The 12,567-nt window shown below is 36.5% G+C and overlaps 1 protein-coding gene across 1 annotated transcript; it reads right to left on the bottom strand.

The window, feature by feature from the left end:
• Positions 1-4,215: 4,215 nt before the first annotated feature.
• On the bottom strand, positions 4,216-11,356 carry LOC147552427 (long chain acyl-CoA synthetase 9, chloroplastic-like). The gene is made up of 12 exons (XM_086672490.1): positions 10,957-11,356; positions 9,270-9,763; positions 8,934-9,014; positions 8,060-8,326; positions 7,668-7,799; positions 7,372-7,545; positions 7,029-7,258; positions 6,102-6,219; positions 5,783-5,914; positions 5,545-5,679; positions 5,272-5,478; positions 4,216-4,567 (listed from the first exon to the last, which is right to left on the bottom strand). Exons 2-12 carry the CDS (start codon positions 9,714-9,716, stop codon positions 4,400-4,402), a joined length of 2,091 nt encoding a protein of 696 aa, XP_086528616.1. The 5' UTR covers positions 9,717-9,763; positions 10,957-11,356; the 3' UTR covers positions 4,216-4,399.
• Between the last annotated feature and the right edge of the window lie 1,211 nt (positions 11,357-12,567).

The following is a 12,567-nucleotide window of genomic DNA, read 5'->3' as shown; positions in this document are numbered from 1 at the left end:
TAATGAGCAAATGTATATATTATAAAGCACGGAGAACTGAATGTCTTTTTTTTGTTGGCCTGGAGTGTAATTCAGATGGTCTATTTCTCACACTGTAAAGTTCATAAGTACTAGTGTCAAACTGGTTATTGGAAAGAACTTTCAGAATATAAAGACGACCAATCTGGTTATTAGTCAGGAAAATACGAAAAGTTCATTTTTGGGCCCCCTCGAGATGAATCTAAGATCTCAACCAAGTTTTTTCTAAATCTTGGTCCTAAACCTAGGTTTTTCTAGTAGTATGTGACTAAAGAATGGTCTGCTAGAAATTTATTCTAATATCAAAATGAATCTCAATGCTTCGCTTTTTTATCTACATTCTTATGTCACATTTCAAAAATCAAGTTCCAACACTTGAGTCATAATCGGAAATGCGATTTTGAGGAAGTGTATGTTTGTTGGAGGCCTTAAAGTGTAATCATTTTCAACCTCTTTACTTTAAAAAACCCTTCAAAATAAAAATCTACTTTCTTAGAAGCAAGAGAGAAATGTTTGGCAGCTGCTTTGGAGAAACAAAAACAATTTCCACGTAACAAAGTTCTTTGGTGAGAAATTTTTTCTCTTCTTTTTTGTTTTCCCCAAGTGTCACCACCTTATCTTCTCTCCACTCTGACAAAGTTCCCGACAACCTTCCACTGTCGACGATCTCAAATTTTTAGTTTTCTTCATCCTCTCTCATCACCACCACGGACCGACACCACCACCACCTGTGGTCTCTCTCCTCATCTTCGCTCTCCTCTCTCTCTCTTAGACTCTCTTTTCTAGCTCCCCTTCGCCAACAAGAAGTGAAGCCGACCATCACCTCTTTTTGCCCCGCACCAGTGATAGTGTAAGGAGGAATAAGAAGATTAGAGTTTTTCTCGGGGGGAAATCAAATTTGTCCACATACCGCTTTTTGGCCGGCACCAGTGGTAGTGGAAGGAGGAATAAGAAGATTAGAGTTTTTCTTTGGGGGGGAATCAGATTTGTCCACACAAAATATGTCCTTAAACTAGCTGTTTGAAGATCGTTCGAAATGAAAAATAGATTTAGTCCAAGTATATAGACCTTTACGGATTAAAAAAAGGCTCAAAAACACATAATCAGAGAAAGGGGCATGTTCGTATCTCCAACAATAAACGAGGAATTAATTTATCATATCTACATTTAAGGATCCAAATATAATTTTATTTTATTAATTAGAATACTAATCAATAATATTATTTGTTTACCAGAATAATAAATCATAATATTATTTTATTAATGTGGTTTATCTTAATTTTCATTACCTTCTTGGTGGAAGGACTCCCGTTAATTGAGCAAATGGTTTAAAAGGAGCACCCAATTTAAATTTAATGTGGTTTATCTTTAAGGTTGGTATATATAAATGATGAAGTTGGTTAAGAGATTTGTTTGTTTAGGGTTGCTTTTTGCAAGAAGACAAGTTTCAGGAGCTAAATGTTAAATGGTGAAATCTTATAATGTTGGAACCAAACTAATTAAATGGCTCTTTCAACAAAAAAAAAAAAAAAAAAGAAAAACTAATTAAATGGCCACGTGGGAAGAAGATTTAAAGTGTTGATGACATCAGCATGACGCCATTACCCACTAAGGGTTTCCAATTCTTTGGTGTTTATAAAATATGAATTTAGAAAGTTTCTAAAATTCTTTGGATTGCGTGGGCCTTAATTTAAGGAGAAAGGTTGGTTTGGCACATTCTCCCATTGGAAGTTGAATATATTTTAGAAACCCCCCACTATATAAATTCAATTCATGTTCTCTCGGTTTGTTTCACAAGACTACTTGGAGAGGTTTTGAGAAAGAGAGAGCTATCTATTCTAGGGAGAATAAGAAAAGGAAGACAAAGAAGTAATGGACAAGATATTCAACTATGTTGTATTGGGCATAGAGGAGTTCCTTTTCAGTGAGATTGATTGAATTTTATCTGTTTCAATCTCACAGAAACAGGAAATTCCTCTTTGTCCAATACTATATAGATGAATATCTTCCTCCATACAAATACTACAAATTAGAAGTAATCGGCGAAGATTGTTCTTTATTGAAAAAATTATGGAAGGTAAGGAAATTTTGATATTTACATATGAATATGATGCTTCAATCTTTGGTAAAAAAATTTTTCTATTGTGAATTTGTGTTTCTTTTATTTACTACTTTTTAGGTCTACAACCATAGCTAACATGTTCATTGGGTTTTAACACGTTCAGATATGAAATCTAATTTAGAGAATATAGTTACATAAATTTCAGTATTGTTTTATTTTTGTCTGACTCGCTAAATAATGTGTAGTAGGACTTTATTTTACTTCTTTGATCAATTAACATAGGGTTAAATAATAGGTCTATTTTTTTTTTCTTCTGTTGTGAATTTGTGTTTCTTTTATAATTACATAGAACAAGTGGTATGTTTTTCTTTTCTTTTATAATTACAGAAAGTTGGTCTTGTCCATTACTACCGCATAGGAACGATCTTTGATCAATCTCACTGCAAAGGAACTCCTCTATGCCCAATACAAAGAAACACCATATTTAGCAATAACAAAATTGGTGTTTCTTTGAATTGAAAATAAAAAAAATAGGTCAATTCAAAGAAACACCAATTAACATAGGGTTAAATAATAGGGTTAAATAATAGGTCAATTCAGTGGTATGTTTCATAAATAAACGAATTAACATAGGGTTAAATATATCATCAAAAAAAAAACATAGGGTTAAATAACTTGACACTACTGCAAAGGAACGATCTGTTGTGAAAGAAACACCAATTAAAAGAAACACCATAAAAGAAACTTGACACTACTGCAAAGGAACGATCTGTTGTGAAACTAAAAAAAAATTACAAAAAATTAGTGTTTCTTTGAATTGAATTAAAAACGGTTTATTTATGACATTGATCATGATTCACAAATTTTTAGCATTTTGATTATATAGTTGAAGAGTATTGGGTTATGATTTTGTTATTGCTAAATATGGTGTTTGAATTAGGGTTCTTCAATGGTACGATCTTTGATTTATGTTGCTTTTATAAGAATACGATGAATAACCATTTCAAATTCATAGGATACACGTGGAAGAATATTAGTATTTGGTCCATTATTATGTTATTAAATTAGAGTTATTTGAGAAATAATCTTTTTTTTTAATTGTTCAGCGTGTACCTTGAACACTTGATCACTAAGATGGAAGATTATAAGTGTTACCACTTCAACCCATAGTTGTTGACAATAGGAATGTTGAATGTGGGATAAATTGACGAGAATGGAATGTTGAAAGTGGGATGAAATGTTGTGTGAAGTTAATCATTGCTCTTTAGAATTTGTTATTTTTGGACTGGAAAAAAAATTCTTTGTATAATCTTATAGAGTTGAAACTTCTAGTGATTATTTGGCTCTCTCCCTCCCTCCTAGCATCTCTTTTCTAGCTCCCCTTCGCCAACCCTCTTTTCTAGCTCCCCCTCGCCAATAGGAAGCCCAAATCTAGGGAGAGGCTGAGCTTTTCACGGGTACCCGAATCCGTTAGAGCCCGCGAGTCCGAAACCCGAAGAGGTTTAGCCTGACCGACCTGATGAAATCGTCGGGTCGGTACGGGTTTTATGCTATCCGGCATCCCGTCCGAGCCCGCTCGATAATCTTTACCCGACATAACCCGATTAATAATGTCGTCCATTTATAAGATAATACATATGCACATTATATGTATGCTTGCTTGTATGTATTTATGTATGCCTGTATAACATATGTATATATATATATATATATATATATATATATATATATATATTTTAAAGTATTGACGTGTATAATATAGATATATATAAACATATACTGTTGTCCAAGTGCAGAGTGCACACAACATTGTTAAGAGAAACTTAATTAAATTTTAGTTTCGACCGAGATATTTTGAAACTTTGGTGAAAACCCGATACTCGACCGCCCGATACCCGAGAAACCCGAAAAGTTTGACGGACTTGGACGAGTTTTGGACACTATGATTTTTTAAATAGCCCGCGCCGATTAAACCCTAAAGCCCGAATGGATAGAGAGTACCGATTCGATGAATGACATGAACCCGACCGGCCCGACCCGGACCTATTCCCACCCCTAGGGGGAGGGGGAATAAAATTTGCCCACACAAATAGTCTTCTTTCCCAATAAAAACACCCACCATTTAAAAAAAAAGATAGCTAAGGTAGATTTTTCATTCTGACTAAAGTTAAAGCAACAAAGAAGTCAACAAGATTTCAATTTAATTTAGGAAAATAAACTGAGCATCTGCTAAACTCTTAGTACCTCAAACTCCTAACTCTATTAACTTCTCTTTTGAACCTATGATAGACTCTCAAATATTACTTTCTCGGATCAAGATTAAGATGTATAAAGCTTTGAAAGATCTTCAGAAAAAACCTTCTTAATTACTTCTCTTTTGAGCTTAAGAGCTGCTGTCACCAGACCAGATTCAGGAGTCCATGCTTCTGAAAGCAATTTAATCTTAGCTGGAATCTCAAACTTCTCTAAACGCCCGTTCTTTGCAGCCTTCACGGAACAAAATCAGAGCAAGAGTTATAAACTTATTACTGACTTTCGAAACTAAGTGGACACAAAAAGAAAATTTTTGTCTCGAGTACTCAAACGTTACGTGCAGTGTCGATGATCACAATCTAAACACATATACGTATACAACGAAATACCATGAATATTTGATTAATGGGTTAGTCTTACGAAACACAATTCAAGCCTATTTAACTTTTTTTTTTCCGTGCTGGGCACTCAAAGTGTCTGTAACATAACTTTAGATTTTGCAGGTACATCTCGTGTTCACTTGTAGAAGAATCATGTTAGATCCATGTGTATTGGCATGCCCCATTATCGAAACTCTTTATGATGTCATGTCTTGCACTTGGTACTGGTGACGCATAATGATGACCCGTACTGTTATCAGCTACCAATACCTATACTGGTGTCTTTTCTACGTAGTGGGATCTAGATCTAGTGTTATTTATGAGAAGTTGTGACTTGTGAGTATACGATGGTGTATTTAGCAAACATAATCTTTCTCATCGTCATTGACGCCGAGAAAGTGATGGGCTGGCAGATTTTCAAGCCTTAATTTTAAGATCAAAATTAAGGCCATCGAAAGCTGATACAAGTTACTTTAACTCTCTTTTTACCATCAGGACATGACACTAAAGGCTTAATGAAAGATGGAGAACAAAAATGGAGTGAGTGTATATGCACACCTTCACAAGTGATCCATGCACTTCCTTCACAGTATCTTGTTTCTGACATAAATCAGCAAAACCCGTGAAAATGATTCCGTTCTTTACAGCCCATTCTTCGAGTGCATGTTGTGAAGCCACGACAAGAGCCACACAGTAACTATGAAATGGATCAGCATGCAACATGATATTTTCAACATATGGGCTCACGATGAGAGCCGACTCCACCTACAGGAAAATAGTGAGTTCTGGCCACAAAGGTACCATAACGAATGCAAGAGTACATGAATTTACCTTTCCAAGTGAGACATACTCTCCATGTTGAAGTTTCACTATGTCCTTTTTCCGGTCAATTATTTCAAGGCAGCCATCAGAGTGGAATCGCCCAATATCTCCGGTGTAAAACCATCGCATGCCTCTCTCGTCAACCTTTTGTTGTCAACATAATGCAAGTATTATTCATCTAATAGACCTTTTGAGCATCATCAATTTCGACTAAAATTTGTATTTAGAAATCTTGGGCAAGAATTACCTTGTATACTTCTTTTGTTTTCTCTTCATTTTTGAAATAGCCTAGGGTAACATTAGGACCACCAATAACTATCTCCCCTCGAGGCATTGGTGAGTCATTTGCTAAATACCCACCTTCAGGCCAATCAATTAACTGTATACAGAAGATTTAATATAAGTATGACTAAAGGTACAATATTGGAAGCACTAAAATTGACGAGTAGATAAGAATAAGAAGAAATTAGGGCGAAAAGATGGCGCTTACGAAGTTGAGGTGTAGAACGAGAAAAGTACTATTTTCATCACTACCTGTAATAGACTATCCTCACTATTTTTCTTACCTTAATATATGAGCAAGGAAGTGGAGCACCAACTCGACCAACAGATGTATCGTCGTACTCAGAAAACGTCCCCCCAGCACACGTCTCGGTTAGACCATACCCTTGTCCAATTGGAGCTCTGTAAACAAACCCAATTTTTATTTCAAAGAAAATCCAAGACTACGGGAAAGAAATCTTTTCCAAGAGAAGTAAAAGATTTCTATCCACCGTTGAGGGAAACAAAAAGGACCAAGAAAAACAACTTCAACTGACTCCTTTGGCAAGTACTATAAATTTATCCTTTTCAGCCTTGAAAAAGTAAAATGCCTCCGTCCTTCAGAGTTCGGACTACCGAATAGAGGAGTAATTGCTAGTGACTTGATTTTTGTTGTACTTAAATAAAATCATATAGCCTACTCAAATACATTAATTTCCTAGGTCAAATTCTAAAACATGCCAACATTCCGTGTTAGCACCGTGGTTAATGTATAATGGTGCCACAATCTATAACACTATATGTAATATAACCATTATCTATATGACGTGGGTACCCAGTATGCCCCTTAGTAAACTTGCCTGTTCCCTGTTTAGACCTTTACAGCTATGCTATCAAGAAAGTAGAAACAAGTTAGTCATTTATCAGGTTCCCTGTTCAGTTGTTCCATTCTTCTCCAGATCTTCTCAACTATTTTTCAACTAAAAACATATTAGATGTATGTGATATACTATATATATATATATAAGTTCATAATTAGATTATATATTGAGAGCTCCAGTACACTCAGAAAAAATCAGCTCGCTTGGGCCTCGGATACTGAGTAGGGACCGAGACCAAAGCAACTACTTAGTTTTAGACTCCTCTGCCCAAGCTCATGCTTCACCCCTGACAACCTTCACTCTGGTTAGTAAAGGTAAACGGAAATACAGAATAGAACTAATAAAACTAACCCAAGACATATGTTGATGAATCTTTGTGTATCACCAGATAGAGGAGCCCCTCCAGAAAGCAGGAAGCGAATGTTTCCACCCAGAATTGCTCGAACCTTTTTGAAAACAAGAATGTTCCACAGAATCCTCTCGAGTCCCCATGCCCCAAACCAATTTCCGTTCATAGCTAACAGTCTACGACTATACGCAATATCAAAAAGTTTCTTGGAGATACCACCTTTTGTATCTACCTGAAATGTCATAAGAAATCAGTAGTCATTGGAGTAATCTTAAACTTTTCTGTCTCATTTCGACAACCGAGCTGGCTGAGAGAGAAGAACCAAATATGCATTGCTAAACAGACCTTTTTCCTCACACCATCTCGAACACGATCAAGAATGGCAGGCACTGCAGTCATCAAAGTTGGTCCTAGCATAGAAGCATCCCCCTTTGTTCCCCTTTTTATCTTGTTTGATGTATCAGTAAGAGTCAAAGGTGATCCATATCCAATTGAACTACCAACAGCAACCATTACATTCTACACTACAATATCCAAATTAGTTGCAAGCCATAATAGTCTTAACTAAGTCTAAGATACTAAAAAATGGGCATCAAATTCTTTCACTTCGCAAGCTCGGGTGATTACACAATCAATTGTACCTCAGCAGCTAGTTCAAGAATATGAGCTAATGGTAGGTATGCCAAGTACACGTCTTTGCTTCCGAGGCCAGGAACAATAGTCATGACCGCAGAAATTGTAGCTAGCACGTTTCCATGGGTCATCATTACTCCCTATATGTAGTGAAAAAATAATTAGAACCACATCTGATATTGGATACTTATGCAACTTTATCATGTAAACAAAAAAGATTGTCAAAGGAAGACGAAACTATACTGGGTACCAATTTTCAATTTCCGCCACATAAATATACATAAATTTTAAACGAACACACATAATCGACCAAAAACCTTCGCCAATTTTTTTTATCAAATATAAGAAAAATTGTGGAACATCTAGAAAAAGGATCCATAACATAAAGCTGTACACCAACCTTTGGAAGTCCAGTACTCCCACTGGTATACATAATAACTGCAATATCAGCTGACACGGGCAAATCGGCATCAACAGGGTTTTCTCGGCCAATTTTCTCCACTTCAGTAAATGAAGTAATTGTCCAGTTAGTGCTTTGCAACGAGAATTCCGATGGGATCCCATACTCATCAATGTATATTACACGTTTTACTGTGTCAAGCTGTCCACTTATTTCTGCAAGTTTTTTCAGTTCTTTTTTTCCACATATGACAGTTGAAACTTCTGTCTGCAAACCAAGAAGGAAACATGAAAAAAGTTAGATTCACATCACAATTTAAACTCAAAAGTATTAGATGGGTATGAATTTCGATGACGTAATAACAAACTTTATGGTCATGAACCTCTCTCATGTCATTTCCTTAAAATAAAGTGACCCGGCTAACTGGCTATCCACTGTAAAGACAACCTATTGACATCATGTTGGAATTTGATAAATTTTGATGTAACAATAGTTAGCTCTACATCTGTATCCTTTGTGTAACCTGACTAACTTTTTTTTTTCTTTTAGAAGTTTGAACTTTTGAATGAATATACATAAAAGGGAGCTGTAACATAAGTATGTGAGTTCCCCGGAGTAACAAATAGAACAAATTCCACAACTTCTTATCCTCATTGCCCATTTAGCTTCCTCTGCTATCAAACACAACACTCCCACTTTTCAGGATCACTCTCTCTCTACAAATGATACAATAATCAGATCTATATACTGGGAGTGCCTTATAGGCTTATACAGCTCGTTGATACTTGCATGAATTGTGAATGTGCATGCGAAGCTTTAACTTTGTTCACAAAAATTTAGAAATTATTTAGAGAGAACAAGCGAAACATGAAACCTCATTTAAAGAGTGACAAAGTGCCTCCTCTCCCAGAGATGAATATATGGTGACAACTGTGATGTTTCGCCTGAAGCACCCCTGACCAGAATGTGACATAAAAGATGATAAGCATTTGTGAAATGGGATTAGCGAAAGATGAAGTAGCTCCAAAATATAAAATGAAATAAGTGCATCACGTAAAACATATTATTGTCTTTCTAAATTGAAATTCAGGAGTATACTGCAACTTGAGACAGCTAAAGAATAACCGCGAACCCATTTGGTGGCTGACAAGAAGAGTATTGATATTTATCAGAAGTTCTAATATGTGAAACACGAAAATAAGATAATAACCTGCAATGCAATAAACCATTCCGCTTGCGTATCAGCAAAGATTGCAGCACGTTCTTCCCTTTTATGACCTAGTTGTGCTAAACCAGACGAGAAATTGCAGATGGCTGCAAAAGTTTCTCCATAACTTAGCCACTCATAGCTCCCCAAATGAAGCTTCTCAAAAGATCTTCCACCCTCAGCTAGTTCTGTCTCCCTCGAAATTAACTTTCTAGTTCCAAGTAGATACCTATCGCTGTGCAATTTGCAAGCATGCTCAAAAAGATCCGCAAGTGTCAAAATACCTTCCCACGCTGTTTCCACAGGGGATTCAAAGCGGTAGTTCCGGATCGCATAGCCAGATTCACCACCAACATCAATAGGTAACCCCCTTCTTTTTTCTTTCTTTGCATTACGAAGAACAAGAGAAACCACGAAGGGAACAAGAACTCCTACAAGATACGGATTCATCTTCAGGAATTTGCTATAGTTTCTGATTATAGTCTTCTGCTTCAAATCTTCATGAAGAGGAAAAGAGCTAGTGTTAGTTCCACACATTACACATAGCTACTAAATAATCTCTATCAGAAAAAGTAAGAAAGTGACATTACTAATTTACTATAACACTGCGATGAGATCAATCAACATAACGCATAAGTAATGAACTGATTTAATTAAATATTCTGTCAATCAAGGAGAACTGAAATGTGTCTTCATATGATCCACCTTCGGACAATTCTTAGCTATGAATTATTGAGTAATAATTCAACTGCAACCTTCCAGCAAAAAAAATAACATACTCCAGTTTCAGATATTACCATCAAAGCAAATTATGTAGGGATCGTGGAAGTCGCTTAAGATCAGAGAAAGCACCAAGGCATGGACAAATGATGTAGTGGAGACACGGTGGGAAAAGAGTTTGCTAGTTTATTTAGCTCGACTAAACTAGTTATGGATGCATTAATCAACAATTTCGTTTCACTGCTTCTCATCAACCAAATTGCATTTACATTTACCGAAACCACGAAAAATGGAGAACTGAGAAACTCCAAAGAAGACTATAACTAAGAATTGTAGGACTTCTCTAAACCCAACTCAAGACAGAAATAGCTAATGCCATGTTTGGGATTGCTCGAAATAAGCTTAAGCTAATAAAAAAACTTAATGTGTTTTGGCAAAAAAGCTAAAATTTATTTAAGCTAGAAAAGCCTTCTCTCTGAAAATCAGAAATCACGGATTGTGGCTTCTGCATTTTGCTTTTTTCGAGAAAATCTTATTTATTTTTCTTTTCAACTACCACAGTACCACCAATGCGCCTCCATCGCCACCACCACACCTCCATCACCACCACCACCACCATTATTGCTCCACCACGACTACGACCAAGGGCCCCCTAATGTATGACTGATCTTTGGTGATAAATTTCGACCATCAAAAACATGAATATGATGTTAAATTTCCTCCTTCCACATTAAGAACTAGTAATGAAAATAATAACTCAAGTTACAACTACAAATGTGGACCAAGATATATCCATGCATCAACATTAGCATGTTTGTGGCAGAGAAAAAAATTCTGATTGACAATGAATTATGAACAAATCAGAACAGAAAGACTGAAACTAAAATATAACCTATAAAAAAAAAAGAGAGCAAAATTAAATCAATGAAAAAGATATCAATAAGTTATAGCAGAATCAATAAGAATTAACCTGAGAAGGAAATCCTTCGGTTGAAGAGAAATGTTGTATCTAGGATATGATTGATTGATTTTCAAATTGAGATTCAAACTTCTCCAGAAGCAAAACCCTAATTGTTTGTTGTTTGACTAGAGTGATGATTTATATCTTTTATTTTCTTTTTTTAATAGGAGGGAGAGAAGGAAGGCGGAGATATCAATCAACCACTCGGAACTACTTTCTTGCTGCTAGTACTGTTCCGTTTTGTTTTTTATGGGTGGGACTTGGGAGTTGAGAGTTCATTCAGTACTCCACGTTACACTTTGTTTATCCCTAAGTTTCATCTGATTTGAGGTCTGAATTGAATGAATGAAACGAATCCGATTTTAAAATACAGTATTCATTTTTGTCTGACTCACTATATATGATCGTCTGAATAACTAATATGGATTGGTTTTTAATCTGTTTCAGTATGATGACTTAGATCTAACAACCAGTCAATTTCTTTTGACAATATTAGTGTGGTGGTGAGGAAAAAAACTGTGGAAAGACCAATGATGATGTTGGAAAGTGGTTTTTTCGAATACGAACCCGATGATCAAATCTTTGTGACCAGTTGAAGGAAGAAATTCAAAGAATCTAATTGTATAAGATGACCTTCTATTCGTCTTCGAGCAAACCTGGTATGCTTATTTAGGTTTGGATGGTCGTGACAGAACCCATGGCCATATGTGATGATGCAGTGGTAAGACATCTGTAATTGATGATAGCACATGTATATGGTTGTTTGGATAATAGAATCTGATGAGTATATATATTCTAACACTTATAAATTTTCTGACAGATAACTGTTCGTGTATGAAAAGTGGATATTTGACTCGGTCTGACTTTCTATGTCACTGTTGTTCTCTTCAGGTCGCGCGGAGCTCGAGGAGACTGACTGACTGGTCTCCCAACTTTGTGTCTCCGACAAAGTAGGGCTTAGGCTGGGAAGCTGACTCAAATTCACCTTCCTTTTTAGCATCAAGGCAGCGGGACTTCAATGTGCCGAGTTGACTTATAAAAAATTTCTTCTACTTTTCGGAGTCCAAAATAAAGCTCTTAACAGAGTTGGTTCAGATTTAACTTTTTTGCTTGTCTTCGGGGCAGTACAGTGTTCAAGATGCCTGGGACGCTTGTGCTGACCTCCAATATTAGGGCCTAGGTGGCAAAGTTTTGTCGAGTCCACCTCCCTATGGCTTGGCGATGGGTTGCCTTTGCATTATTGGTTAACTTGTTGACTTGGTCAAAAGTGGGCAATTTTTGGCTCGACAACCGTAATTAGGGTTGGGAAAAAATACAACAGACTGGAAATCCGAAGCGGTACCTGCGGTCGAAGGGCTAATCGGTGCATGTTGCCCGCTACAAGCCCACTCGTACCGGACGGAGTAAGTGGGTGGAACGGGGTTGCAACCTCAATTCGCATGATCGCCCTGAGGCCGGACCTATTGTTACATAACTTAGCTGCCCGTGAGGCCGGACCGTATTGTTACATAACTTAGCTGCCCGTAACAGTTAACACCTGCCCAGCCCCTACAGCTTTTTAACCTAAACGGTGGAACGTTTTAATCTCATTCGTTCCATCTAGGGTGTCCAACTCCAACC

This window comes from Eschscholzia californica, unplaced genomic scaffold, assembly GCF_041429995.1.
Source record: "Eschscholzia californica isolate CP2 unplaced genomic scaffold, dmEscCali1.0.p SCAF_3, whole genome shotgun sequence".
Taxonomy (NCBI): domain Eukaryota; kingdom Viridiplantae; phylum Streptophyta; class Magnoliopsida; order Ranunculales; family Papaveraceae; genus Eschscholzia; species Eschscholzia californica.
Note: the sequence above shows the minus strand (reverse complement) of the source record. Positions and strands in the feature narration are given on the sequence as shown.

What these genes read in the sequence shown, in the direction of transcription:
- LOC147552427 (XM_086672490.1), bottom strand. Translation starts at nt 9,716, where the DNA reads ATGAATCCGTATCTTGTAGGAGTTCTTGTTCCCTTCGTGGTTTCTCTT. An exon ending in TTCATCAACATATGTCTTGG is followed by an intron (nt 6,220 to 7,028) that starts GTTAGTTTTATT and finishes GTTTGTTTACAG; the next exon opens with AGCTCCAATTGGACAAGGGT. An exon ending in TGCATGGATCACTTGTGAAG is followed by an intron (nt 4,568 to 5,271) that starts GTGTGCATATAC and finishes TGTTCCGTGAAG; the next exon opens with GCTGCAAAGAACGGGCGTTT.